This window comes from Larimichthys crocea, chromosome XV (genome assembly GCF_000972845.2).
Source record: "Larimichthys crocea isolate SSNF chromosome XV, L_crocea_2.0, whole genome shotgun sequence".
In the NCBI taxonomy this organism is placed as follows: Eukaryota; Metazoa; Chordata; class Actinopteri; family Sciaenidae; genus Larimichthys; species Larimichthys crocea.
The window spans coordinates 14,046,185-14,073,205 of NC_040025.1; the positions used below are offsets into that span (position 1 = coordinate 14,046,185).

The window sequence follows — 27,021 nt, forward strand, 5'->3', positions numbered from 1 at the left end:
AGTGAGCTTTGAAAGGACAGAGTCAAGCTGTTTCCAGTCTGTATGCTAAGCTAACCTGGCCATAGCTTCATATTTAATAGACAGAGATGAGAGTGATATCATTCTTATCATCTAACTCGTGAGAAAACAAATAAGCACATTTCTCCAAATGGTGAACTATTCACTTTAAAATGCCAACAATTTTTTGTAACAATCAGCTTCTTGTGTGACTGTTTGTCAGAGGCAAAGCGGAGGAGTGACACCACAGACTGCAGTTTGCATCCTGTTTCCTACCAACAGGCAACACTGGTTTCTTTCAACTTTGACCACAATCTCTACCTACTCTTATTCAAGAGGTTTTAATTTCCTAAGCTAAACCAAATTTGAATCATCACTGTGGAAGATGAGGAAAAATGTCATATGGGTAATTTTCAAAAAAACTGACCATTTGTTTTTTTTGTACTAGAATTTGTCAACGGTTACATTTCAGATTCTACATTTTCAATAAAGCCGTGTAACTCTTCAATAACTCTTCAATGACAAAGGCTTGTTTCCCAAACCAGCTCCTTGCATTGTTGTTCATAGTCAGGAGGAGATGAATTAGGGTGTGAAGATGTCTCGAGGATTGAGGTTAGCCACTAGACAGACGTCATAGCTATCATGCATGGCTGCTCGTCTTTCCACCACCGTCCACACATTGTCTGCAGGGTCCAATTCCAAAATCTCCTTGGTGATGATCTCATGACGGCCTGCAGTCATGAGAGAAAGTATGTAAGTTATGGCTGACCAAAATCTAATTTCCAGAGATACTGCCGCACCAGTTAACTAGCATTCCCTCACTGTGATACAGACCCAAATTGTGTACCATTTCAGCCAGATGTTAAAATTATTAGAGAGACATTTTCAAAGAAATCTTTGACTGACCGGCCCCCTTGTAGTATCCACAGAGGTAGAGCTTGCCCTCCACTACTCCTATATTTGTAGCGTTGGTTCGGAGGGAGAGTAATGATGTAGGTAGTGTCGGCCCTGGCCTCCAGGTGTCTGTATCTGGGTTATAGATCTCTACAGAGCTCAGACAGCGACGTGATTGTCCACGGTCCTCTCCATCACATCCAATACCACCTGAAGAAAACACACACACATCATCTGCCTCCATTCGTTCTCATACAGAGTAAATACTCAGGAATACAGTTGTGCTGTCTTGTAGTCTGACCAAGTATGTAGATTTCTCCATTGAGAACAGCCGTGCCGCAGCGGTATCTGGAGTACTTCATCCTGGCACGCTCTGTCCACCTGTCCATGCCGGGGTCAAACTGAAACACACGGTTACTCAGCTTGTCAGGCTCATCATCTGGCTGTTGCTGAGGGGGGGTTGGACAGATGGTGGAAGAAAAAGACAAGAACTTGAGGTGAGAAATGAGAAGCAGCAGAGGAAAAAGAGTGTAGGACTCAGAAGGTGAACATTACACTGAATCTTTATTATGGAGTTGCTTTAAAGCCACCAGGATTTTACTGTGATTACAACACTAACTAATTATTCTGTTGGCATAATGTTTTGTTGTAGATAACTGAGATGTTGCAGTCTTTCAGCTAATGGACAAGTGTGTTCCTTAAAACCTTTTGAAGGCTACCACTAGAGGGCAGGCCTGGACTAGGAGAAGTGCTCCAGCTGATTGGCCCGGAGTGTCGTGTCAGTGTTGAAATGCTTAATAAAATGGGTAAACAGGCATGTACAGTCACTGAAGAAATGCAAGATGCAAATCAAACTCTCTTAACTATGGAAGTGCAATTAACTGACTCTTGAAAATGAGGACACGTGGATGTTTTTTAAGTATTTAAGATCTTCTTAAGCATTTTTTTAATGTGTAGCAATAAAGCTAAAAGATAGTCACTGGCATAAACAGTAAACAGACAAAACTAATTCAACTAAATGGGTACAGCACATGCAGTCTCTATGTAATGTGTGGCCTTGGCTGATATTAGATCCCTGGCCTGAATTACTCATATTAATAGGTCAGGGCTTTTAAATGGCTGAGGCTGTAATGATATCTGTGGGGAAAGTTGTCACTTGTCAACGGGCTAACCTAAACCGTGTTATCTTGCTCAAGAACACTTAAGTACTCCCATCTACTGCACAGGTAATACTGACATGCAAAGTGTTTCTGACAGGTGTGTGTACCTGTGGTGTCCAGCCTCCCAGCACATAGAGATGCTCCTTTAGGCTGACTACACAGTGGCAGGCTAAGGGGAGAGGCAGCGGGGAGAAGCTGAGCCAGCTGCCTCCTCTCTTCAGCGACCATCTCTCCACACTGTCTGTGATGATGTAGTGATTACGTACTTTCATTTGCCCACCTATCATAAACAGGGCATCGCCTAGCAGCCCTAACGCATACATGTTCCTGTATGGTGCTGAGCACATCTCCACCCAGCTGTTCTCCTCTGAATTATCATACCTGAAACATAAACAGGCATTTCAGTCCTGAAGTTGAGTTCAGGGCCATTCAAAAATCTGGATTTCTTATATATGAGGAAACATAAACACCTGTAGATGTCCACCTTCTTCATCCTGTGTTGATCTTCTGCCTCTATAGCCACCAAGATCTTGTTATCTCGTGTCACTGCCCCCGTTGTAATCTGTCCCATGCCTCCACGGCCCCTTAATGGAGAGGGGATGTGGTAAGTCCTTCTACCACGGGGTGCAAAGCAAAAACTGAGGTCACCAAGTCCTCCACGGCGGGCAGGCACGTCCTCCGTATGCACCCCACCTAAACAAAGCAGCAGGTCAGTGGTCTCCATGCCATAACGAAGGGTTGGCCGAGGTGGAGCTGATGTCTCGCAGAGCCCTGAGGTCTGGAGAGCAGCATCAATCATCCCAAAACACTCAGCATCCCGCAGCAGTACCTGGAAGATTCATTTATAAGTGTGGTCTGCTAACCTCTTGATAAAAGTGGAAAAAGAGTCTAACTTTTATTATACTCCCTTCTGCCCATTTTCTCTCTCACCGGGTTTCTCCTCCTGGCTTTACGGAGGAATCCAGGGTCCACAAGCTCCAGCCGGACACGTCTGAGTAACTCCACAGCCTGGGCTTCACTGTGCGAGTCGCCCCTTCGCCTCTGCACCCACCGCAGCACCAACTCCAGCACAACCTGCTCCTGCGATATGTTGAGGTCATCTGAACCCAGCAGATCTCCAAGACTTTGGGCATCCAACTCCAGCACTTCTTCTTCCTCACAAACCTCAAGACAGCAAGATAAAGACAAAGAGCACCATAAAAAAATGACAGATCTCTTACAGTAAGGTTCTAAGGGGGTTATAAAGACTTATTAGAAGGCAGATATTTTAATAAATAATAATCAGGCCTTATAACACATTTTATCTTGTAGCCAGGACTGAAAGAATATGGGACACTTTTAATACTGAATGCCCCACCTCTGCAAAGTGTTGGTAGAGGTATCTCAAGGCACAGTCAGCCAGACCAGTGGCCCCCAGGTCTCTTGCCCAGTGGTACAGACCGACACAGTTGGAAGGGTCCATACGGGCCTCCATATGGCTCTGACACAACCTAAATCAGCAACAACAAGGTGGTGATGGGAGCAACATATTGTCTGTATTAACTGCCCTCTATACTACCTACACATTTTACTACAACTCTCCGTTACGGATGATATTACAGGTAGGATACCTTGATGCCCCTTTAATATAGTAGAGCATGCATTTATGAGTCCTGATGATGTTAATTTATTGGAACAAAGATCTATTCCCAGACTCTTTGCCCACCTGAAGGCTCCATCTATGTGGAGCAGGAAGGCAGCAGCAGCCACTCCCTGGATGTTGTCATTGGAAAGTGGAAGTTGAGCTCGGTACATGTAGTCCAATAGCAGCTCCAGACTCTGAGCAGGAGTGTCTCTGAGAGGCACCTCTCCTTCGCGGGTCTCCTTCAGACCACATGTAAACATGGCCTGCAACAAATGGGATTCATTAATGGTGATAATGATACAATTAGAGTCTCATAGCATCATTAACAGGTTGCATTATTTTGTATTTATCTCTGTCAGCTTGAAGTAACTGTACCTGGAAGTAAGGGCTGAATGCAGAGAGCACCACCTTGTGGCAAGGAAAGGGAATCCCCTCTGCCAGGAGCACTACATCAGTGAGGTCCTGAGATGCTCTCATCCTTTCTAGCTGCCTGAGTAGAAGTGAGCCATGCTCTGCCAGAGCAGAGTCCAGCACCCGTGCATCCATGGGCCGTTGCACTGGATGTCTGGACCACTTAAGTCAGCATATAGAGAAAGACCTTGTGGCAAAGTCAAGCACACAGAATAGGAGAAAACATGAGGGAGGGGGAGGAAGTACAGAAGTATGAGCAGAAAATTGTACTTTGGGGTTTGGACTCCTTCCAGCTGGTCAAAAAATAACACTGGGGGCTTGTGAGATGGTTAATGGAGCAGGAAAGAAGAAAAAGTATCTTTGGTGGAACTATTAACAACAAGAATAATACAGGGCCCTAAATAGACACTCTATTGTTGTAAGGAGTCACAAGCCAAAAAGTTTGGGGACCACTAGTTTAATCTTTCACAATGTGTTCTATTTTTATTTTGAAATGAATTATTCTGTTTTTCATCTGACCATATTTTTCCCTATTTCCCAATTTCCCTTTGAGAATTGCTTTGTAACATTCGTGTGATTTGTAATTTGATCTCAAACCACAGCTGTACTGTGGATCAAACTGTGACTCGACTGGCCTGAACTGAAATGACTGAAATGCTGTATTAAAAAAAATACCAAAGTGAAGACTGAAAGCTGAATGTACTATGTTTAAGTATATTTATTGCTACAGAATGCAGGTAAAATCCCCTGGGTCCATGCCTTTTGAATCACTTTCACCCATAATTAATACAGAATCAGAAAAGAAACTGCTGCATTACACAAAGGTGGCAGCATCAGGAAGATAATATAATCATTTGTGTTCATTAAATAACTAACACAACAGCAGAAGGGTGTCTCTCAGATAGTGTTTGGTTAGTTAGGTGGGGTATTGAATAGCTTTGGTCTCTCTCTTGAGATCTCTCTTGCTGTCCAGAGTCTTGAACTCCAACTCATACAGTTATGTAGACCATAATGACACTGTCAGTGTGTGTGTGCTAAACATACATACGTAACCTCACTCCAGGCAGACATGCACAGGCACTTCAGAGTACGAGCAGAAGCACGTTAGCATGACTTTAACTAAGCACATGCAGAAAACTGATCATACCAGTGGAGTCCTGAGGCTATCCAGGACCAGGATTCAAAGGTTTCTCAATTGAGATGAAGCCAACTTTGATATCTTAAACTACTCTTCACAGGTTGTTGAGTTTTTGTTTGCTGGCAGATCTCTCTTGTGTTCTGGGCTATATTTGCTGCCTGTGAGTTGGGGGTAAGGTTTAAAATAGACCAGCAAGTATTAGTGGTGCTGTTCAGGTTTCCAGAGGTGGCTGGGGAAACAGTTTACAAGTCTTCTGTAACTTGTTTTAGCTTGTGTTTTAGTAATGTTTAAATACAGTCAAGTAAGTTTCACTGTCTGCTGTTAATTTTACTTACAGATTGTGACTTTAACGAGGACCTGCAGTTATGGACAATCAGGAGAGGCACACGTTGTTTTCTATGAATTCATCAGCCAGTTGTGTGTGCTGGAAAGCACCCTGCATGAATATTTAAACCAGTGGTGAAAAGTACATTTGATTTCCACAAACACTGTTTATTTTTTGGCCTTTTCAAACTTTTATTGTGACAGAGACAGCTGAAGAGTGACAGGAACGTGGGAAGAGAGAGATGGGAAATGACATGTGCGAAAGAGCCACAGGTCAGACTCGAACCCTGGGCTTTCGCAGCAAGGACTGAGCCTTCGCACATGGGGCGGCTGCTCTACCAACTGAGTTAAACGACACCCACTCAAACACTGTTTGTGAGTGTTTACATTTTTTCTCTCTACTTTCCTACATTTCAGACAGAAATATTGTACTTTTAACACTTATTTGACAGAAAACACCCTTTGTCACATTTCAGATGTAGAGATGGGTTGTTAGCTGTTCACTAAAGGATAATTTCCCTACTTCCCACATAAAATTTAACAAAAAAACTGAGAAGGTTAAAACTAATCACTAATGTCCATCGTCTCACTACCACTAACAGTGTCAAAGATCAGAGATCAGTCACTGAGGCCATCTGCAGGACAAGCACTTTTATTTTGATACTTTTTGAGTTAGTTAGTTTTGTACTTTTGTTTGCTCTCACAAATGGAGTTATTTTTACATTGTTGTACTTCTTAAGTATGATCTGAATCTATGCATCCACATATATAAATACATATCTGTATATGTCCATCCATGCATCCATTACCACCTGTCTGGAGCCTATCCCAGCTGACTTTTGGCGAGAGGTGGTGTACACCCACCTAATACCACTTTTTATTAATATGCCTTCTGGATTTAATTCTAATTCATCTGGTAATTATTCAATTTTAAAACACATCTGAAGTTACAGTATGCTTGAAAACAGATTTTACAGTTAAGGGAGCTGAGAATGACTCTGGGCAAGTGATAAAGACCACAACACACACAGTTAAACTTTCACATGCATATGATTGTTGTTTTGTAGACTCTGTCACAGGTCTCATTGTGACAGGCTAATTGTTTTCTAACTATCATGTGTTCATGCACAGTTGAACATACTGTATTACATAACAGCACAAATAAAACAATGTGGTCCTTCCAGTTTATGAGCCATGCAGATTAATCAGTGACTCCAGGTCAGGATGTGTGAACATGTCATCTGACACATGCTTGCTTACATGTTCATACTGCCAGCTCTGATACAGCTCTTCTTCAGGACCTTTGGTCAATTGTGCACCTCAGGAAGGCCTGAGTGTGCAGAGCAGAAATCTGCATATACTGATTCAGTGAAGTGGCTAAAAAATACTTGGTTGATTTCGTACATATACTTTTGTGTCAATATAGCATGCTGATGTTAGCATTTAGTTCAATCTCAATCTATTCTTTTGAAATATAAATGTGGCTTGGTTGCTTGCTTTCTCTGTTGAACCTGATATAACACTGTTCTGGCATTATTAAACCACGTTCTAAAACATGTTTAGAAACTAGGCCTGGAAAAAAACACTTTGCCTTTCTGGTCTTTTAGGAAATCTACAACCCTTAAAAGGTTACCTCCTCACCTCCTCACTACCCCAGCAGTTAAATGATTTATCTCACTATTTACCCAAGACACCGCAAAGAGGGCAACAAATCCCTATATTTGGAATACTCACATAGAGTTAATGACACATCAGTCAGAAGATAACTGAGTTTATTTTTTTTGGCATATTTGCTAAGCGTACGTATCCTCTTTCTTATCCCTGAGACACAGGGTTCTTTTCAGGGTTCTTTTTTCTTATCCCTGAGACACAGGGTTCTTTTCAGGGTTCTTTTAATGCTTTTATGCCGGTCAGCTTCAGCAGGTGTTCATAAAACAGAAGATTTTGAGGATGAAAATCAAATATTATCATGTTCAAAATATGTTTTATAAAAATTCGGTCAAACAAATTAAAAAATAATGAAAAGAGCTGAGAAACGTTCTGAGAGCATCACCGAGACACTGTGCTCTCTCTTTTCTCTTTAGTCCCTCTTTGTCTTTATCTCTTCACTAAGCTAATGTTTTGTTTGGGTTGGTTTGGTTTTATTCATCTTCATACATCATAAATCATTATATATATTATATATATAGAACACAGGTTTGATATTGTGGGGTTATAGACAGTCAAAGACAGAAAATGCATCAAAATCAAAACATGATTTTCCCCAAACCGCCATGGTACGGACCAATCAGCATCCTATGAGGAACTGCTGGCAGCTAGGCATGAGCTGCAGGAATAGTGAAATACTAAACAAAGAGGTTTAGCATGTGATACATTAAACACCTGTCTTATTGACTCAATGATATGACTTGAGTTCTGTCTTTAATTAAAAATGAAACATATGATTTATTTAATATAATCTGTGAATGAGATTGAATAATGTTCCCTGTGTACTTCAGGTTTAACTGTGCTTGGTCATCGAAATATTTTAACAGCAAGTTTTTACAGCACACATGTGTGACAGGGACCGGTGGTTAATATGTGCAAGAATGTTTCCTGTTATTATACACTCATCCATTGCTGTTAGTCATTGCAGTCACAAAAGTAAACTCCTCTCTTGTGCTAGCTGTTCTTTTGAAGTGTTTTTCCAGTGGTATTTACCAGGAGAGGATTCGGAAATGGCATAAAGTACAAAAAACACATTATGAACAGTGATGCTGTATGTGACATCAGTTTCTTTTTTTGGCTTTTGTAATAATACCAGTAACTGCTCAACTTCATCTGAGGCTGAAAATGAAATAAATTACAACTTAACAGCTTTATCGTCCTCTCACCTGGACACTTTATCTTTGGCTTTAACCACTCCTTAGCAATGTGGACATAATTAAAATATAAAACAATGAAGACAACATCTTAAATGTAAAACATGATATCATAAAGATGTCCTGCCAAGTACATATCACTGATATGCTGAGTGCAGGGTGCAATTTAGAAAAATAATAGTTAAGATCTAGAAAATGGTGTAAGTTTGAAATTAGATTGGAAACATTTACAATATGTAAATATTCATGTCTTGCTATCACAGGGCGACAAACATGTCGAGGGTGTGCCCTCTTTACTTTCAGTTTTACTTTACTTTGACTTTTTCTGCATTATTAAATCCTGGTCAAACCTGCTTGTCTCAAACCTTCATCGCCTCTCTGTCCACATTTGAACTATGCTGCTGTTTTTCACACAGACTGAATGACAAGAAAAACCTCAATCAATAATGAACATCATTTTGAACAAAGACCCTGTTAAACATTAACCAGCTCAACATAAACATTAAACAGATGATTCAAAGGCCTCTTACGTGTGATTGATGAATTTGTGTTGTGAGGTTTCTTGGTCCAAAGGTAAATTTAATTTTTGTTTTAGGTCTTGAAGCTAAAATGAAATTGTCAGTGTATGTGAAGTACTGATACTTAACATGGTATGTATGAGAGAAAGCAGTGACAGTGAATACTGTGAACTCCTATAAAGTGTTATGGCAGTAGGCAGGAATGATTTTGGGGGTTTTAGGAGTAATCTTTGGAAGGAGGATTTCTTGGAGTTACAAATTCCATATTGGGCAATGCCAATTGAGTCAAGTCCGCTTTATCTCGACTATAAAGATAAGCTGTTTTGGTCATTCTGTCGCCAAACACAAACCTAACCGGTGTACTGTCAGTGCCACAATCAAGTGAGGTGTATGAGGTGTAGGAGAAAAAACAGCAATACAAACTTTAATCTAAAACATAAAACTAAATAATTATCCCAAAGCATTCCTTTTTCATATGCATTAAACAATGTTTGTTTCAGTGTGCCTAAGTGTCAGGTTTTTACCAGTTTTGATAGTTTGTGAGAGTTACGGTGTTTACCAAAGCCTGGCATTTCAGTTATAAGTTAACCACTACAGGGTGCCATTCAGAAACACACACTCATTACCTCAGGTGTGTGGAAATGCTGAACAGGAACATGTGAGGTTGTGGTTGTTTACTTATAAGGTCAGAAAAGGAGTAGTCACTCCCACAGTTCAGAAACAAGCACTGTCAGTCATTATAGAACAGTGAGGAGGCTTCACATTCACCACATAGGGTTTGGCTTTTGTTGTCCAACTGTTACTATTGTTTCTGTTCAAGAAGACCCTCAGGCAGAAAAAGTGGAGCTTATATAGATACTGGCTTTATTGAATTTGGCCTAACAGACGTGGGCATGGAGAAGATGGACTGTTCATCTGGGGAGTATTTTGTGCAGAGGAAGGTTCTGGATGGGTTACATCTGGATGAAGTGGCACAAAAGGAGACGCGGTCTACAAAACCAACCGTCGGTGAACGAGTGAAAGAGTCACTGAGGTAAAAATTCAGCAGAGGAGACAGAAGAAGGAGGTGTGAAAGGCAACTGGAAAACAATGAGACAAACAATGATACTAACTGACAAAGATGATATGTTCATATGTTCAACGAATATGTGTGTGTTCAACTTAATGTGTGTGGATGTTTCGCAGGTTAACTCTTTTGCTATCTCAAATCAGACCAGTTGGTCATGATTAATAAAGGCTGAGTAATAGTTTTATGAGGATCATTTAATAAGAATGGATGAGGAAAGTTCACAGTTTCATTAAGTTGGAAGCTTGCATAATGCCCTTTGACAAAGACTTTTTTGTTCTTGGTGTAACAAGTTGCTAAACCTAATATGTATCTAATAAAAAATCTGTGTCATTAAGTATTTGTTACTTCTTATATTTTAGCATACAGTTACAGTACTGTATCTATCATAAGAAGTGAACAGTAGCACACTAACATTCTGGTGTTATCCAGTGTCACTGTTTTACAAGGCCAGCTGATAAAAACTGTAGCAGGTGTAACAATTCACAAGTGTCACTTGGGGTTATTTTCATGAGATGTTCTCACCAAAAAAATCTATAGCTGACTTGTCAGAGACATTGAAATGGTGTGCTCACTATTAGTAATTGTATTTATCTCTGGGTGTAGGTGTTCGGTGCCCAGGCTTAAGCACACTATACTGAGCTGGGTACCTGTTCTCGGCTGGCTGCCTCACTACTCCTTCAGAGAAAATGCCATTGGCGACCTGATCTCTGGCTGCAGTGTGGGCATCATGCATCTGCCACAGGGTTTGTAAAAAACATAAATACCTTGGTAAAAAAACTAAATGGGGGAAACAACTCCCTTGGCTCTGTCCAAATAAGTTATATCCCGTTGTAGTATAAAAATAGCAAATTGTGGGTTCACCTGCTCACAGTCTATATGGTAAGCCAGACTAATCACCTCCTAACCAAAGCTTTATATCTACCAAAAAGACTGTAATGTAATAACCAAGATGTGTCCACCTTAACTATCATTTAATTGTTTTACATAAGATGTAGACTTTGTGTCTTATTGCTTAATTCTTAGTTAGTTATTTTTTTTTTTTTTTACAAGGCATGGCATATGCTCTTCTGGCTTCCTTACGGCCAGTGTTTGGCCTTTACACCTCGCTCTACCCGGTGCTGGTCTACTTCATCTTTGGTACTTCCAGACACGTCTCCATAGGTGAGTGAGTGAGTGTGTGTGTGTGTGTGTGTGTGTGTGTGTGTGTGTGTGTGTGTGCGCGTGCGTGCATGTGTGTGTGTGTGTGTGTGTGTGTGTGTGTGTGTGAAGGTGGCAGTGATTAAAACGTTTTAAAAAAAATCTGAAAGAACATGAAGAAACTTAGAAAAATAAGCTTGACTGTGTATTTTTTGAATATTCAGGTACATTTGCTGTGATCAGCATTATGATTGGGACTGTGACGGAGAGGCTTGCACCAGATAACTTTATTGTGAATGGCACTAACGTAACCGATGATGCTCGAGACGCATTCAGAGTAGAGATAGCATGTTCTCTCACAGTGCTGGCAGGAATCTTTCAGGTGTGTTTGTGTCCATTTTGCCCAAATTGAAAATGTTTAGTGACTGTACTAAACAACTTTTGACTAACACTCTCTCTTTTTTTCCCATTAAAAGATACTATTGGGTGTGGTACGATTTGGTTTTGTGGTCACTTACCTCTCTGAACCACTGGTTCGTGGTTACACTACAGGATCTGCATGTCATGTGTGCGTCTCCCAGCTTAAGTATCTTTTTGGGGTCAAGCCAGAACGCTTCACTGGACCTCTCGCTCTTATTTATGTAAGTAGGTCATCATGCATTACAATAATCACATATAGATACTGAGAGATTGAATGCAGACTTCGAGATAGATACTTTATTGATCCTGAGAGAAATTTAAGTTTTCTAAGCAGTAGCCTCAGAAACAACCAAAGAGTACTCATAGCGCCTGAACAGGGACTTAAACCCTGGGCCCTTAGATTAAAAGTCTGATGCTCTCCTTTGCTACCCAGGCTTTGTAAACAGCCATGGTGGGACATGTATAACTGTTGTTGCCTGCTTGAGGTGTAATTAGGTTATCCATCTAGTGGGTACAATCATAACAGAGCCTTAAAAAATATGTATATCAGTGAGTAAACTATTTAGAGGCAGAAAGGCAAAGTCAGTAAGCAGTCACTGAACGACTGTTGCTTTCTATATGTGGATTAACCTGATTTACATCTGTTTGTCTTTCTCTCCTCCACTCTTTTCCTCACAGACTCTGGTGGATATTTGCCGGCTGCTGCCTGAAACTAAAGTGCCAGAGCTGGTGGTCAGCCTGGTGGCACTGTCTGTTCTCATTGTGGCCAAAGAAATCAATAATTGCTACAGACAGAAGATGCCTCTGCCCATCCCTATAGAACTCATAGTGGTAAACGTCCTCAACTTTATCACTTATACAGGAGGAGAATTCATTATTAGTCCAGCAGGGGGCATTTTGACCACAGTGATCATACTGGACTGAGGGACTGATGACTTTACAAAGAGACGTTGTGTGTGCTGAAACAAACATTGCCTGTGCTCTTTTTTCAACAGGTAATAGGAGCAACAATAATCATCCACTTCTGCGGACTTACAAGTAAATACAGCATTGATGTGGTTGGTGAGATTCCCAGTGGGTAAGTGTGTGTGTGTGTGTGTGTGTGTGTGTGTGTGTGTGTGTGTGTGTGTGTGTGTGTGTGTGTGTGTGTGGACCAGAAAGAGACCGAGAGGGGGGTCAGATTCAGGACAGCCAAATACAGGCACGAAGGTATCATATTTTCAAAGTGACACAGTCTAGTGAGAAACAGTCACAGTGTGTGTTTCTGTGAGTCAGTTTCTAAAAAACCTCTGTTCCTGGAAAAGTTCATGCGATGTCAACAAGTGAACCGAATTTCTCCACAAAGGTACAAACTGGGATGTGTAAACATACAGAAGGAAATAATAACAGATTATTGTAATATACACAAACTATATTCTGAGCTTTTCTTGTGTGTACCCATAATTTTAGCTAACCAACAGCTGCTGATATTCTGATATGAAGGCTTGAAGGTTGGGTATGTTGGGAATGTAACTGTGTGTGCAAATAACAGAATTATTAAGCACAAGACTGGAAGTCAGCAAAAGGAAAGAAGCTAGTTTTCTTTTAAAGTTTCAACCTCTGGGGAAAACTGACCTGCTCTAATTCCCTGAAGAGATTACGCAGAGATGTCAGGACACTGTGTACTGTACAACAGTGACAAAAACCTGAAACATTTATCTTCTCCTCTGCACCAGGCTCAATACCCCTCGTGCTCCAGATGCCACATTGTTCTCAAAGGTGATAGGTGATGCTTTTGCGATAGCCATTGTGGGTTATGCCATCAACATTTCCTTGGGCAAAACATTTGCCCTGAAACATGGCTACAAGGTGGATAGCAACCAGGTGAGGAATACACACACAAACAAACCTTGTTGTTGAACTTGGAGTCAATCTTAGCCTAATATTAGATGTTAGTCTGCTTGCTCACAGTTGGTCACGACCATCACATCAGTGGAAAATAAATATTCAGGTTGTCCTGGATCCTCGACAGCACAGCCATGAATAACTCCACAGACCTTTTCTGTATATATTTGTTTCATTTCAAATGAATTCAGTTCATTTATTTATTACCTTTAATTACAAAAGCAATATATTATCTCAGCCATGACAGAAGCAACAACAACAACAACAACAACAACAAAAGATTTTATCCCTTTTCAGTTGTTTCAGATTTCTGTCTGGAACATATTTACTATTGTATTTATTTTTCATTTTAGATTTCTTGGTTTATTTATTGTTATTTTCTGCTGCACTATATCCTGAGTAATGACAGAAAGATGCATTTAAGCTAGTAATTATACAGGTCATTGTATAATATTCTGGCATTTAAAAATGTTATAATGCTTCAGACTTCTCCCACTGCTTATCATCATGTCTGATCTCCAGAGATGCCGCCTCTGCCGCCGTTTTTTTGGGGCCTTTTCAAGGTTTTTTTTTTTGATAGAGACAGAAATGCAGGGAGAGAGAGATGGCGAATGACATGCGAGAAAGAGCCACAGTTTGGATTCGAACCCTGGGCTTCTGCTGCAAGGACTGAGCCTTCGCACATGGGGCGGCTGTTCTACCAACTGAGCTAAACACCGCCCCATATGTGTGTTTTTACTGTAATTTGAAATGTTGTGTCTCTCTTGCTGCTTTTCCAGGAGCTGGTTGCTTTGGGTCTTAGCAACACTGTTGGCGGCTTTTTCCAGTGCTACTCTGTGACTTCCTCCTTGTCTCGCAGCCTCGTCCAGGAGAGCACTGGGGGCAAGACACAAGTAAACACACACACACACATAGACATATGTGCACAAACAGCACAAATACCAGAGCTCACAACTAATTATTATGTTCAACTTGACACTATTTATTGTACAATAAGTGTGTGTATGTATGTGTGTTCTTTGTCAGGTTGCAGGAGTAATTTCATCCATCATCGTGCTGATCACAATTTTGAAAATAGGTTCTCTCTTTGAAGATCTTCCCAAGGTAACACTTTCCCTCCAGAACCATTTGTGCCATTTTAATGATTAGTATCTCTCCTGAGTGATTTTATATGTGAATATGTGTGTGTGTGTGTGTGTGTGTGTTCCTCAGGCTGTCTTATCTACAATAGTATTTGTGAATTTGAAAGGGATGTTTAAGCAGTTCATGGATGTGCCGATGCTCTGGAAGACCAACAAAGTTGATTTGGTATGACTAAATTTTCGGAATTAGTATTCTGCTGAGTTAAACTCTGTGTGAACCTTGTAGCACATTGACCCTGCTGACTGTCGATGTTTATGTTGCCCTCTAGCTGGTGTGGCTGGTAACATTCATAAGCACCATTCTGCTTAACCTGGACCTGGGTCTGGCTGTCTCCATTGGCTTTTCCATGCTCACTGTCATCTTCAGAACACAACTGTAACTAAACACCACTTATTGTTATTTATTAATGTAAACACAGATTTTTTTCTGTAATAATGACATTTTAATACCTTTCAGACCCCGGTACTCTATTTTGGGCCATGTGTCAGGCACTGACCTGTATCTGGACACAGAAAAATACAAGCAGGTAAGAGTGACATTTGGTCAGTACCAGGTTCATTCACAGAAAGTTAAGATATCTGCAGTTTTTCTATAGTCTCACAGCTGCAGACGCTGCACCCACAGTCCCTCCTCCTTATTTCCAGAGACTTTAACTATACTTCCCTGTCCTCCACTTCTCCACACTTCACCAAGTATTGTAAATGCCAAAACATTTGATCTGCTTTATGCAAACGCAAAGGATGCATGCAGTTTTTCAACCCTCCTCCTCCTTGGACGCTCAGATCACAACCTCTTCATTCTGCTTCTGTTTACATACCTATGGTGGAAAACAGCCCTCCCAACCAAAAGGTATGCACTTGAGGAGACACTTTTTAGACCACATAGGGAGGACATTGACAGTTTGACCAGCTGTATCGCAGATTACATTAAATTCTGTACTGAGAACACTGTGCCTACCAAAAAGGTACAGTGTTTCTCCAAGAACCAACCCTGAGTGACCCCTGAGCTAGGGAGGGATTTCTCAAAGAAGAGCTGAAGAGGGTACAGAAAGTACTCATGAGATAACGAAGGGCAACTTCACCTACAGGAGAAAGTTGGAAGGAATGCCTTCAATTTAAGAACAAAAGAGAAGTCTGGAAAGAACTGACCCTAATACCAAAAACTGCACACTTAAGGGAGCCCAAACTTTTCAGACCTGTCTCCAGAAGGAAATTAACAGGAGTACAGGGGGGTCAACACCGACTTAAGACTTAAGAGATGCTGAATGACTTCCAGAGAGAGACAGCTCAAACCACACCGGTAAACATCCAGAGATTGGATATCAAGATGGCAGGAACATGCAAACACCTGAGTGTTCACCTTAACAAAAAACTGGATTGGTGGGACAGCACAGATGTCCTTTACAAAAGGATCCAATGTCATCTTCACTGGCTGAGGAGACTAAGGACTTTTGGGGTTGGCAGGACATGACATTGTGGTAACTTCTGCTATATTCTATACAGTCATCTGCTGGGGAGGGGGAAGCACAGACAGGGACAGAAAAAGACTTAAAAGACCAAAAGAGCCAGCCCTATCCTGGACTGCCACCTAGACTCTATAGAGGAAGTGAGGGAGACAAGGGTGTTAGCAAAGCTGACATCCATCATTAAACAACTCTTCTCACCCCCTACATGAGACTGTAGGTGACTTAAGCACCTTGAACTCCATTTTGTCAAACACAGGTTCAAACAGGCTGTGAGTGTTTGAACTCACTTGCTTTATGTTGTGTCCCTGCAGGCTAAAGAGATTCCAGGAATTAAAATCTTCCGTTCATCTACAACTATCTACTACACAAATGCTGAGATGTACTTGGAGGCCCTGCAAGAGAAGGTGTGTGTATGTGTGTCTGTGAATGGAAGAAGTTTGATTGATTTCAATATATAATCCCTGTCTACTGTCTAACAGCATCCGTAATTGCTTTCATTATCTCTCTCTCTGGTCTCACTTTTTCTTACTGGTCTTTTTGTGCAGAGTGGAATTGAAATAGGGAAGCTGCTGACAGCGAAGAAGAAACTAGATGCAAAGCTGAAACGTGAACAAGAGAAAGAGAAAAAGAAAGCTAAAAAGGAGGCAAAGAAACAAGTATGATATCCTAAAAGACACATTTAGGTTAGGTAACACATTTAGAGTTACAAGTTATAGATTTGAACTGATAAGTCACTAATAGTCCACTGATAATCCACCTTTTCAACCCTTTGGCAGAAAAAAGCAGTCAGCCACATGTCCAATGGCAGTTTCTCACTGAAGGAGTCACGGATGAACGAGGTGAAAGTCTCTGCAGGACTGAAGGGACAGAGCTCCTTAAGCATGACAGAAACCTCTTCAAATGACCATAATAAAGGACAAGTAAACTGGGCTTACCAACATGACACAGCCATGTCAGACTCAGATTCAGACAAAGGTTGCCACAGCATCACTCAGGTATCGCCCCACAGTGATGAGGAAAAGGAACAGGCCTGTGGATCAGGCACGCACAGCATCGTCTTGGATATTTCAACAACGAGCTTTGTGGACACAGCCACTGTGAAGACCTTGAAAAATGTATGTGTGTGTGGCAGGTTTTGTGTGTATTGATATCATTAATTTAATCACCAGTGTTAAATAAGTGAAAGGGATGAGAGAGGGCGTGCATGTTTATCTATATCTTTAAAAGAAAGGAGACAAAACAAACCTGTGTTTTTCTTCAAGATATTCAGGGACTTTGGAGAGATTGATTTGGACATCTATCTAGCAGGCTGCCAAGGTGAGGGCCACACCAGACAAAACAGAGACAAAGTTACTGTCCTTAATGCAGACTCAAGGAACTGAAGCTTTATTCCTATACTCACAAAATGCTTTGCATACATAAGGTCACTCATTTTGATGCGTGTTTCTCTGTATGGTCAAATACTAGCATGTGTCGTGGAGCAGCTGGAAACTTCAGGTTTCTTCTCAGAGGCCATCCCAAAGAGCAGGCTCTTTGTCACAGTGCATGATGCAGTGCTTCATATTCTCCACAAACTGGAGCAGACAGACTTTGTGCATGTGAGTTCATTACTATGAATATTAATTGCACTTGTCGACTCTCTCACAGCTTCACACATCACTTGACATTGCTGTAATGTATTCATGTTCCTTCCTTTGACGCTAAATCGCCCTCGTTTTTTTCAGGATGTGTTCCTTTAGATGTGACCAACAAGGGTCAGACTGTTCCTCCTCCTCCTCCTCCTCCTCACCATTGGTCATCATTGTCTCCTCCCCCTTCAGTAGAGAAGAATGCGCCACCTTGACATGGCAGCTGGTTGCCATGGGGCATACAGCAACCGTTGCTGTGGCAACAGTCTTTTTTATGAAAATGTTTAATGAGATCGCCAGCAATACGTCATTGCAGCTCTCTCCCTCTGTGGTGTGCGTAAGACAGAGAAGGGGAGAATGTAACACTGGACTAATAGGAGTATGTAAAATATTAATGATACCACAAAGATTTCCTGTCAAATACATATCATTGATATGATAAGTGCAGGATGCAATCTAGAAAAATAATAGTTCACTGAAAGAAAAACTTGTGTTTTGTTTTTTTGACAAAATGTGTTTTCTATTCAGTTTAGAAACTATGTTGACCATGTTGATCTATCTATAATTGTAATAAATATATAAATGAATATATGTTTAACATATTAATAATAATACTTAACTGAACAACAAAATAAAAAAAACAATAATGAAACCAATAAAAGGTCAAAGGAACAGTGTGCAACTTTATGTATAACCACATCTAGTGGTTAAAATAGGTACTGCATTAAAATTACAAAATACTGAAGAGGTGTTAGGTGTGAGTTATTGTTAGTAATTAGTGTCTTTGTAAGGCAAATAATTGATGAATTTATACGTGAAAAAGTCATCATAACCTGCTCAGTACCCCCTACTGACACTACAGTGCACTTCCTCCTGGAAAACCGACTACCTGCAGTTTCCAGCCATGTCAGGTGAGTAACTTTCACAGTTCTCACAACAGAATCTTACAGCATCCATAAGATTTAAAAGGAGATATTTTTTGAAAAAGATGTTAATGTTTGCCATGTATATTTCTAATTATTGATGAGTAAAAAGTTCATGAGTTTTCCATATTGAAAATGGAATATATTGAACTATAGAACGGGCACTCTGGGTTCTGGACTCTAAGCTGTCTTTATCTTTTAAGTACTTCTGCAGTGTTTGCCTGTGTTTCACCACATTTCTGGTTTTTCTAGGTTTCTTTTTAGGTCGAACAACATTAACTCTGTTGATCTACTTTGTTTACTTGTTTCCATGGTACATTTCACATCTGGCAACCTGGAGTGTCACAAGACAAAACACAGACCTTCTGATACAGAAGGTCTGTGTTTTGCAAGGCAAATAAAAAGAAAAGAAACATACTGGCTGCTGTCAAGAAGCTAGTATTTCTGTTTAACGTGTTTCCTTAATCTCTGATGACAGAGCAGTCATTTTATGATTTATATGGTAAATATCTAACATATTATCCCTTTAAACCAACCTTTTTTCGTCTTCCCCTTTTTCTTCCCGTCTATTGAGATACAGCCAAACAGAGCTCCTCAAAAGTAGTTTTGAACACTTTAACCTTTAACTTAACTTCCTCTGGATTATTGCCACTTTCCATGCATTGCTCCAGTTCGTTTACCCTGGCAGTCTAACTCTTAATCTCTCTTTCCTTGCATTGATAAACTGTTGGAATTTTTCCCTACATGAACCTTTCTGTGTATTTTACTGCCCTCTTCTGGTCGTTATCCACAAGTGGGCCACAGTGGGCATTTTGCCTGCAACATAATGTAGCCAGCTCTGATGAATCCAACATCTTACTCCGTTTACAGTTGTGACAAGTAACTTTATTCCCATGGCCAAGCACGAAAGATAAACTTGCAGCCAATGTTCGTTAATCCACATTCTCTGACTGCTCTCCTGTGCTGTACAATGATTACATTACTTAGACCTATTTAACCTTTAAGTATCTCTTCAAATGTGTCCTTATAGAAGTTTTTGACTTATTATAATAGCCATTCAAAATGTCCTTCACATGGTTTACACAATCACACGGTCAAAAACTTGTGTTTAGTCAGACTCAGATGACTTCTAAGCATATTGTATTACCATGCTTACCCAAACATTATTTCTATGCCCATGCGCACTAACCAAAGCCGACCTAAACTGCAATAAACTGTATTACAATGATATCATCCACTACACTGACTTTACACATAAATTATAATAAATAAACATGTCATGAGAACATATATTACAGAATTAAAGTTGCTTGGCTTAAGTACAGCAAACATGCTTAGTGTGTGAGTCCTGTTTTTTGACAAAACATCTCTCTTCCATTTAGTTTAGTGGCTATGTTATGATGCTCTATCTGGAAGTAATTTTATTTTTAAATGGATTTGCATTAGTTAATCCTGATCAAACCTGCTTGTCTCAGACCTTCATTACCTTTCTGTCCACATTTGAGTGTGTTCTGCTGCTTTTCACACAGACTCAATGACAAGTTAAACCTCAATCAGTAATGAAGGTCAATTTGACAAAGACCTGGTTAAACATTAACCATCTCAACATTAACATCAGATAGATGATTCAAAGGAGGCCTCTCTAGTGGGATTGATGAATTTGTGAGAGATGTGTGTGAGAAAGCAGTGATAGAATGTAATTTAGAATAGTAAACACAAGACTCTTAATGTAATAAATTGCTAAACCTAATATTTATTCAATCAAAAATATCTAGAATTTGTTACTGCAGACATTTTCACATTTTACCATATAGCTACTGCACTGTAGCACACATGGTGATGTTACTGTTTTATAAAGCACACTGTGCAGCCCAGTACCCATTCTTGGCTGCCTGCCTCACTACTCCTCAGAGAAAATGCCATTTGGGACCTAACCTCTGGCTACAGTGTGGGCATCATGTATCTATCACAGAGTTTGTATGTATGAATGTGTACATTGGAGGGACTTAATCCACATCGCACTAATCTCCCGGGGCCTGAAATGAGAGACCAATGCAGACACTATCATCAAAAAGATCCAGCAGAAGTTGTACTTGCTGTGCCAGCTCAGGAAGCTCAACCCGCCTAAGGTGCTGCTGATCCAGTTTCACGCCACCATTGCTCAGTCTGTTCTCTGCTCATCTATCACTGTCTGGTTTGGATCAGCCACCAAACAGGATAAGTACAGACTCCAACAGTCAGTCAGGACTGCAGAGGAGATCATTGTGTCAGCTTGCCCTCCATCCATGACTTATACCTGTCCAGAGTCAGGAAATGGGAAACTAATTCTAGTTCACACTTCACAAACAAAAGTTCATTCGGTATGAAGCTATACATTTACAACTTAATTATGGTTTACAGATATGCACACAGCTGGGAGTCAAAGAAAGAACAAAAGGAGAGAGATAACCTATGTCTCTTGCTAAGGTTGGAAGTTATTGAACCTAAGTAGGACATTTACTTTTTTTTTTTGTTCCCTGCTTGAGGTGTAATTAGGTTATCCTTCTGGTGGGTACAGTCATTACAGAGCCTTAAAAAATATGTATATCAGTGAGTAAACTATTTAGAGGCAGAAAGGCAAAGTCAGTAAGCAGTCACTGAACGACTGTTGCTTTCTATATGTGGATTAACCTGATTTACATCTGTTTGTCTTTCTCTCCTCCACTCTTTTCCTCACAGACTCTGGTGGATATTTGCCGGCTGCTGCCTGAAACTAAAGTGCCAGAACTGGTGGTCAGCCTGGTGGCACTGTCTGTTCTCATTGTGGTCAAAGAAGTCAATATTTGCTACAGACAGAAGATGCCTCTGCCCATCCTGATTACTAAAGTAGTAAAACCTCCTTTTCACTTATACAGGAGGAGAGTTTGCTGATTTGTCCAGCAGGGGGCATCTTGACCACAGTGATCATACTGGACTGAGGGACTGATGACTTTAAAAGAGAGGTTGTCTGTGCTTTTTTCCCCAACAGGTAATAGGAGCAACAATCATCACCCACTTCTGTGGACTTACATACAGCATTGATGTGGTCGGTGAGATTCCCAGTGAGTAAGTGTGTGTGTGTGTGGGGGAGGTCAGATTCAGGACAGCCAAATACAGGCACGAAGGTATCATATTTTCAAAGTGACACAGTCTAGTGAGAAACAGTCACAGTGTGTGTTTCTGTGAGTCAGTTTCTAAAAAACCTCTGTTCCTGGAAAAGTTCATGCAATGTCAACAAGTGAACCGAATTTCTCCACAAAGGTACAAACTGGGATGTGTAAACATACAGAAGGATATAATAACAGATTATTGTAATATACACAAACTATATTCTGAGCTTTTCTTGTGTGTACCCATAATTTTAGCTAACCAACGGCTGCTGATATTCTGATATGAAGGCTTGAAGGTTGGGTATGTTGGGAATATAACTGTGTGTGTGCAAATAACAGAATTATTAAGCACAAGACTGGAAGTCAGCAAAAGGAAAGAAGCTAGTTTTCTTTTAAAGTTTCAACCTCTGGGGAAAACTGACCTGCTCTAATTCCCTGAAGAGATTACGCAGAGATGTCAGGACACTGTGTACTGTACAACAGTGACAAAAACCTGAAACATTTATCTTCTCCTCTGCACCAGGCTCAATACCCCTCGTGCTCCAGATGCCACATTGTTCTCAAAGGTGATAGGTGATGCTTTTGCGATAGCCATTGTGGGTTATGCCATCAACATTTCCTTGGGCAAAACATTTGCCCTGAAACATGGCTACAAGGTGGATAGCAACCAGGTGAGGAATACACACAAACAAACCTTTCAATATACAAAGTGACACACAAAAACGCTGTGGTACTCACAAACAACTGTGAGTGTTATACTTGGAGTCCCCGTTTTGGTACTTGGAGACAAACTTGGCCTAATATTAGATTTTAGTCTGCTTGCTCACAGTTGGTCACGACCATCACATCAGTGGAAAATAAATATTCAGGTTGTCCTGGATCCTCGACAGCTCAGCCATGAATAACTCCACAGACCTTTTCTGTATATATTTGTTTCATTTCAAATAAATTCAATTCATTTATTTTTATTGGCATCGATTACAAAAGTAAAAAAATATCTCAGATTCTTTGCAGCCGTGACAATGTGACGGAAGCAACAACAAAAAAGATTTTGTCATACTGATCCCTCAACAGGTTTTTCAATCGTAATTTGTGCCATGTTACTAAATCTATTAAGAACAGAACGTGAACAGATTTATTACTATTATTATGTTTATTTTCCATTTGAGGTTTCTTGTTTTATCACTGTGCCCCATCTGTCATTTCATGCTGCATTATATCCTAACAGTAATGACTGAAATTGGATCGTCTGAACCTCTTAAGGAGTTGGCCAAAGATGCATTTAAGCCAGTAATTATACAAGTCCATTTACAAAGGTTGTAATGCCTCAGACTTCTTCCAGTGCATAACGTCATGTTAGAAAGCCATCTTGGATTCACTCCATGCATGCTACTGGAACACTTTTCATTTCTAGTAAATGCATTTTTCAGTTTATCTGTAGCAATAAAGTTTTGATTTTGATTACTTGTTATGCAGCTACATGATACAGTTAATGTGGTTGTTTGAATAATGTGCAGATATATGTTGCGTGAAGCATATATGAATGGGATCACAGATGCTACAGAAAAGTATACATCACCTCCTGTCAGTTATTCTCTCATTATCTTCTGATGATTTATTATTTATGCCAAACCACAGAATGAGATTTAATATTCCAACGGTAACAGATACACACAAAGAGTGAACCTCTAACAACCTTTGCTTCTATCCACAGTTCTGTTTTTCAGATGCGTGTGCAGGCACACGCGTAAGAGGCATGTGACTTGGATCATTCTGCTCTGGAGAGAAAGCACTCACAGCCTCTCAAGAGCTGACCTGCTAAATCATTAATGCCGAACTAGCTTTATGCTATCAAGTGCGTCTTAAATATGCTTGGCACTGCTCTTGGTGTGATAATGATGTATTGACATGGTCATAAAGTTTATAAAAGTACATTATTGTTATTGACCCAAAAGTTAAACATATATGTGGACTAAAGGCCATAATATTATTTATATATTTATAATAATATACCAATATCAGTATCAAAGGTGTTTTTCAGCCTAAATGTGCATGTTTGTCCTTAATTTGAACTGTCTGTCTTGCTGCTTCTCTTTTTCCAGGATCTTAGTAACACTGTTGGTAGTTTTTTTTCCGTGCTGCTCTGTGACTTCCTCCTTGTCTCGCAGCCTCGTCCAGGAGAGCTCTGGGTCAAGACACAAGTAAACACACACACACATAGACATATGTGCACAAACAGCACAAATACCAGAGCTCACAACTAATTATTATGTTTAATGAGTGAATTTATTGTACAATAAGTGTGTGTGTGTTTTTTTTTGTCAGGTTGCAGGAGTAATTTCCTTCATCATTGTGCTGATCACAATTTTGAGACATATAGCCGCAGTAAGGCCGTGTCTCAGACTGTTTTATCCACAATAGTGTTTGTGAATTAAAAAAAGAAGCAGTTCATGAATGTGTCTGTGGTGTTGGTGGACCAACAAAGCTGAGTTACTCTTCGTTATTAGTCATTCTGCTCAGTTAAACTCTGTGCGAACGCTGACTGTCACTGTTCATTTGCCTTCTAGCTGGTGTGGCTGGCAACATTCATAACCACCAATATTTTTAACCTGGACCTGGGTCTGTCTGTCTCCGTTGGATTTTCCATGTTCACTGTCATCTTCAGAACACAGCTGTAACTACACACTACTCATTCATGTAAACACAGATTTTGATGAGATTTTCACAGAGCCATGGCGCAGTTCTTTCTATAATAATGACATTTTAATACCTTTCAGATGAAATAACTCAGACACTTGATTTTATTTAAATGCAACCAAAGCTAAATTGGAAAATATGCATTTTTTCCCTGAAATTTGTGCGAACTGCCCCCCTTACAGGAAAACAGAGGTAGTTCAACTTTCAGTCATTAGTCTAAGTGGTAGACAGCTCCATTTAGTCAAACAACTTCCGTTCATTTATAACTATCTACTACACAAATGCTGAGATATACTGTACTTGGAAGCCCTGAAAGAGAAGGTGTATGTAAGTGTCTGTGAATGTGGAAGTGTGTTTGATTACAAGATATAATCCCCGTCCGTTGTCTACAGCATCCGTAATTGCTTTCATTATCTCTCTCTCTGGTCTCACTTTCTCTTCCCGCTCTTTAATGTGATGCTCGGCTTTTTCTGCAGAGTGGAATTGAAATAGAGAAGCTGCTGACAGCGAAGAAGAAACTAGATGCAAAGCTGAAGCGTGAACAAGAGAAAGAGAAAAAGAAAGCTAAAAAGGAGGCAAAGAAACAAGTATGATATCCTAAAAGACACATTTAGAGTTACAAGTTATAGATTTGAACTTATAAGTCACTAATAGTCCACTAATAATCCACCTTTTCAACCTTTTGGCAGAAAAAAAGCAGTCAGCCCTTTAAGCCTGACAGAAACCTCTACAAATAACCTTAATTAAGGACAAGTAAACTGGGTTTACCAACATGACATAACCATGTTAGACTCAGACACAGGTTGTTACGGTGACGAGAGCATCATCCAGGTATTGCACCACAGTGATGAGGAAAAGGGACAGGCCTGTGGATCAGGTAACCAGCTATGTGGGCACAGTCACTGTAAAGACCTTGAAAAATGTATGTGTTGTGTTTTGTGTGTTTATCTATATCTTTAAAAGAAAGAAGACAAAACAAACCTCTGTTTTTTCTATGAATATTCAGGGACTTTGATTTGGACATCTATCTAGCAGGCTGCCATGGTGAGGGCCACACCAGACAAAACAGAGACAGAGTTACTGTCCTTAATGCTGACTCAAGGAACTGAAGCTTCAGATAATGAATGCATCAAGGTCTCAGCCAGAGTGGTGCCACATTGTTCCCTGTCTGACACATCAGTCAAACATAAATATTTATTTCCTATAATCACAAAATGATTTGTCTCATGCATTCATAAGCATGCCTCAGCTAGACATATCTTTTGACATTGCTGTAATGTATTCGGAAATGTTCCTACCCTTGGCCCTAAATTGTCCTCATTTTTTTCAGGATGTGTCCTTTATCAGTCAGATGTGTCCAGCAGGGGTCAGACTGTTCCTCCTCCTCTTAGGCTGCTCCTTTGCTCACAATTGGTCGTCACTGTCTCCTCCCTCTTCAGTGGGGGAGAATGCACCACCTTAACATGGCGGCTGGTTGCCATGGAAATACAGGGAGCGGTTGCTGTGGTAACAGGCTTTTTATGATATCGTCTAATGAGATAGCCAGCAATACGTCACTGCAGCTCTCTCCCTCTGTGGTGTACGTGAGACAGAGAAGGGGGCGGGGGTTGAGTGGGAGAATGTAACAGTGGACTAATAGGAGTCTGTATTTATAGCATGTGTGAGAGAATGGAGAGTGAGCGAAAGGTTGACTGTAAGGGGAAACTCATACGTGAGAGGTGTTGCTATGAACAGGCGGGCTGTGATGTGCATGCATATGTTTGTCTGTCAGTCTGCATTCTTCAACCAATGCAGTTATTCTTATATAATAACTGGAAACCCACTTGTCTTCCACAACATATCATCACCAAATTTGTCAGTGAGTTGGCTGGGCCATTCCCTCTGGGAGGGGCTCTTATTCCTAATATTGCCTCTAATATGTGCCAAAAGCCTGCAGAAATGAGCTGAAATGGTGTAATAGGTATTATGTTTAAGGAAGTCAAAACTTTTAAACACAATATGGGTGTATTTATTGTCAGTATTCACACATCTGACTCCTTTGACATCTTGAACTCTCATCTATTCTTGGGATCCATTGTCATGTCTGCTATCATAACCGTCGGGAGGAACTGTAACATGTGATATACTTATGTTTGCCTTGTATTGAACTGATTGAATAGCCAACCCAAAGAGATTTGCCAGTCATAAAAATGTTGTTTATCATTTTTACCTTTGAAAATGTAAGTTGAAAGTTACAAAATGATTCAAACGGTATACAAACCAGAAAAATAACTTTCCTAATCATGTTTCTGCAGAAAACACAGTGTGTGTGTGTCAGGGATTCTGAAATTATTGGTTCCTGAGATTAAGCGCTCCAATGTAAACAATGTCAAGAGCTTCAAATTACAGAACACACACACATTTCCTTGGGAGAGCTTATTGCTCAACGTTGTTCTACCTGACTCCAGTTTGTCTGTGAAATGTTTGACTATCTAGTGAGTTAATTATTTTTTATACAGATGTGTAATGTGATTGAAGCACAATACTTTTGGAATTATCTATCACATATTTTATGAATATAAATAAAACCATACAAATAAAGACTCATAAAAACACATTGC

General features: G+C 40.2%; 3 protein-coding genes across 5 annotated transcripts; 2 read left to right on the forward strand and 1 right to left on the reverse strand.

The window, feature by feature from the left end:
* Positions 1–431: 431 nt before the first annotated feature.
* On the reverse strand, positions 432–5,360 carry LOC104933145 (kelch repeat and BTB domain-containing protein 12). 2 transcript variants are annotated; one of them, XM_010748529.3, is made up of 10 exons: positions 5,234–5,360; positions 4,051–4,273; positions 3,757–3,938; positions 3,409–3,541; positions 2,982–3,215; positions 2,522–2,880; positions 2,159–2,432; positions 1,193–1,340; positions 904–1,101; positions 432–728 (listed from the first exon to the last, which is right to left on the reverse strand). In XM_010748529.3, exons 2-10 carry the CDS (start codon positions 4,219–4,221, stop codon positions 580–582), a joined length of 1,848 nt encoding a protein of 615 aa, XP_010746831.3. In that variant the 5' UTR covers positions 4,222–4,273; positions 5,234–5,360; the 3' UTR covers positions 432–579. The 2 variants fall into 2 exon arrangements, with proteins under 2 accessions (XP_010746831.3, XP_027144750.1); XM_027288949.1 differs by lacking the exon at positions 5,234–5,360 and having other exon boundaries at positions 4,051–4,750.
* Positions 5,361–9,674: 4,314 nt separating this feature from the next.
* LOC104933152 (solute carrier family 26 member 6) lies at positions 9,675–25,059 on the forward strand. 2 transcript variants are annotated; one of them, XM_019256478.2, is made up of 19 exons: positions 9,675–9,960; positions 10,600–10,739; positions 11,047–11,157; positions 11,358–11,515; positions 11,610–11,774; positions 12,232–12,384; positions 12,549–12,631; positions 13,269–13,416; positions 14,217–14,330; positions 14,464–14,541; positions 14,650–14,745; positions 14,849–14,955; positions 15,037–15,106; positions 16,357–16,449; positions 16,591–16,701; positions 16,822–17,160; positions 17,308–17,362; positions 17,513–17,643; positions 17,770–18,420. In XM_019256478.2, exons 1-19 carry the CDS (start codon positions 9,821–9,823, stop codon positions 17,782–17,784), a joined length of 2,307 nt encoding a protein of 768 aa, XP_019112023.2. In that variant the 5' UTR covers positions 9,675–9,820; the 3' UTR covers positions 17,785–18,420. The 2 variants fall into 2 exon arrangements, with proteins under 2 accessions (XP_019112023.2, XP_019112024.2); XM_019256479.2 differs by lacking the exons at positions 16,822–17,160; positions 17,308–17,362; positions 17,513–17,643; positions 17,770–18,420 and adding an exon at positions 25,036–25,059 and having other exon boundaries at positions 9,687–9,960; positions 16,591–16,728.
* On the forward strand, positions 21,048–25,014 carry LOC104933159 (solute carrier family 26 member 6-like). Its single transcript, XM_019256472.2, has 5 exons — positions 21,048–21,062; positions 21,315–21,464; positions 21,604–21,680; positions 22,248–22,395; positions 24,898–25,014. The coding sequence occupies exons 1-5, from the start codon at positions 21,048–21,050 to the stop codon at positions 25,012–25,014; spliced, it is 507 nt and encodes a 168-aa protein (XP_019112017.2).
* Positions 25,060–27,021: the final 1,962 nt, after the last annotated feature.

Excerpts from the sequence above, each read along its gene's own strand:
- LOC104933145 (XM_010748529.3), bottom strand. The coding sequence starts at position 4,221 with ATGGATGCACGGGTGCTGGACTCTGCTCTGGCAGAGCATGGCTCACTT. Across the intron at positions 3,216-3,408 it reads TCTACCAACACTTTGCAGAG|GTTTGTGAGGAAGAAGAAGT; the intron begins GTGGGGCATTCA and ends TGCTGTCTTGAG. Across the intron at positions 1,102-1,192 it reads TGGAGAAATCTACATACTTG|GTGGTATTGGATGTGATGGA; the intron begins GTCAGACTACAA and ends TGTTTTCTTCAG.
- LOC104933152 (XM_019256478.2), top strand. The coding sequence starts at position 9,821 with ATGGAGAAGATGGACTGTTCATCTGGGGAGTATTTTGTGCAGAGGAAG. Across the intron at positions 14,331-14,463 it reads GCACTGGGGGCAAGACACAA|GTTGCAGGAGTAATTTCATC; the intron begins GTAAACACACAC and ends GTTCTTTGTCAG. Across the intron at positions 15,107-16,356 it reads ACACAGAAAAATACAAGCAG|GCTAAAGAGATTCCAGGAAT; the intron begins GTAAGAGTGACA and ends GTGTCCCTGCAG.
- LOC104933159 (XM_019256472.2), top strand. Across the intron at positions 21,465-21,603 it reads CCATCCTGATTACTAAAGTA|GTAATAGGAGCAACAATCAT; the intron begins GTAAAACCTCCT and ends TTTCCCCAACAG. Across the intron at positions 22,396-24,897 it reads ACAAGGTGGATAGCAACCAG|AGTGGAATTGAAATAGAGAA; the intron begins GTGAGGAATACA and ends CTTTTTCTGCAG.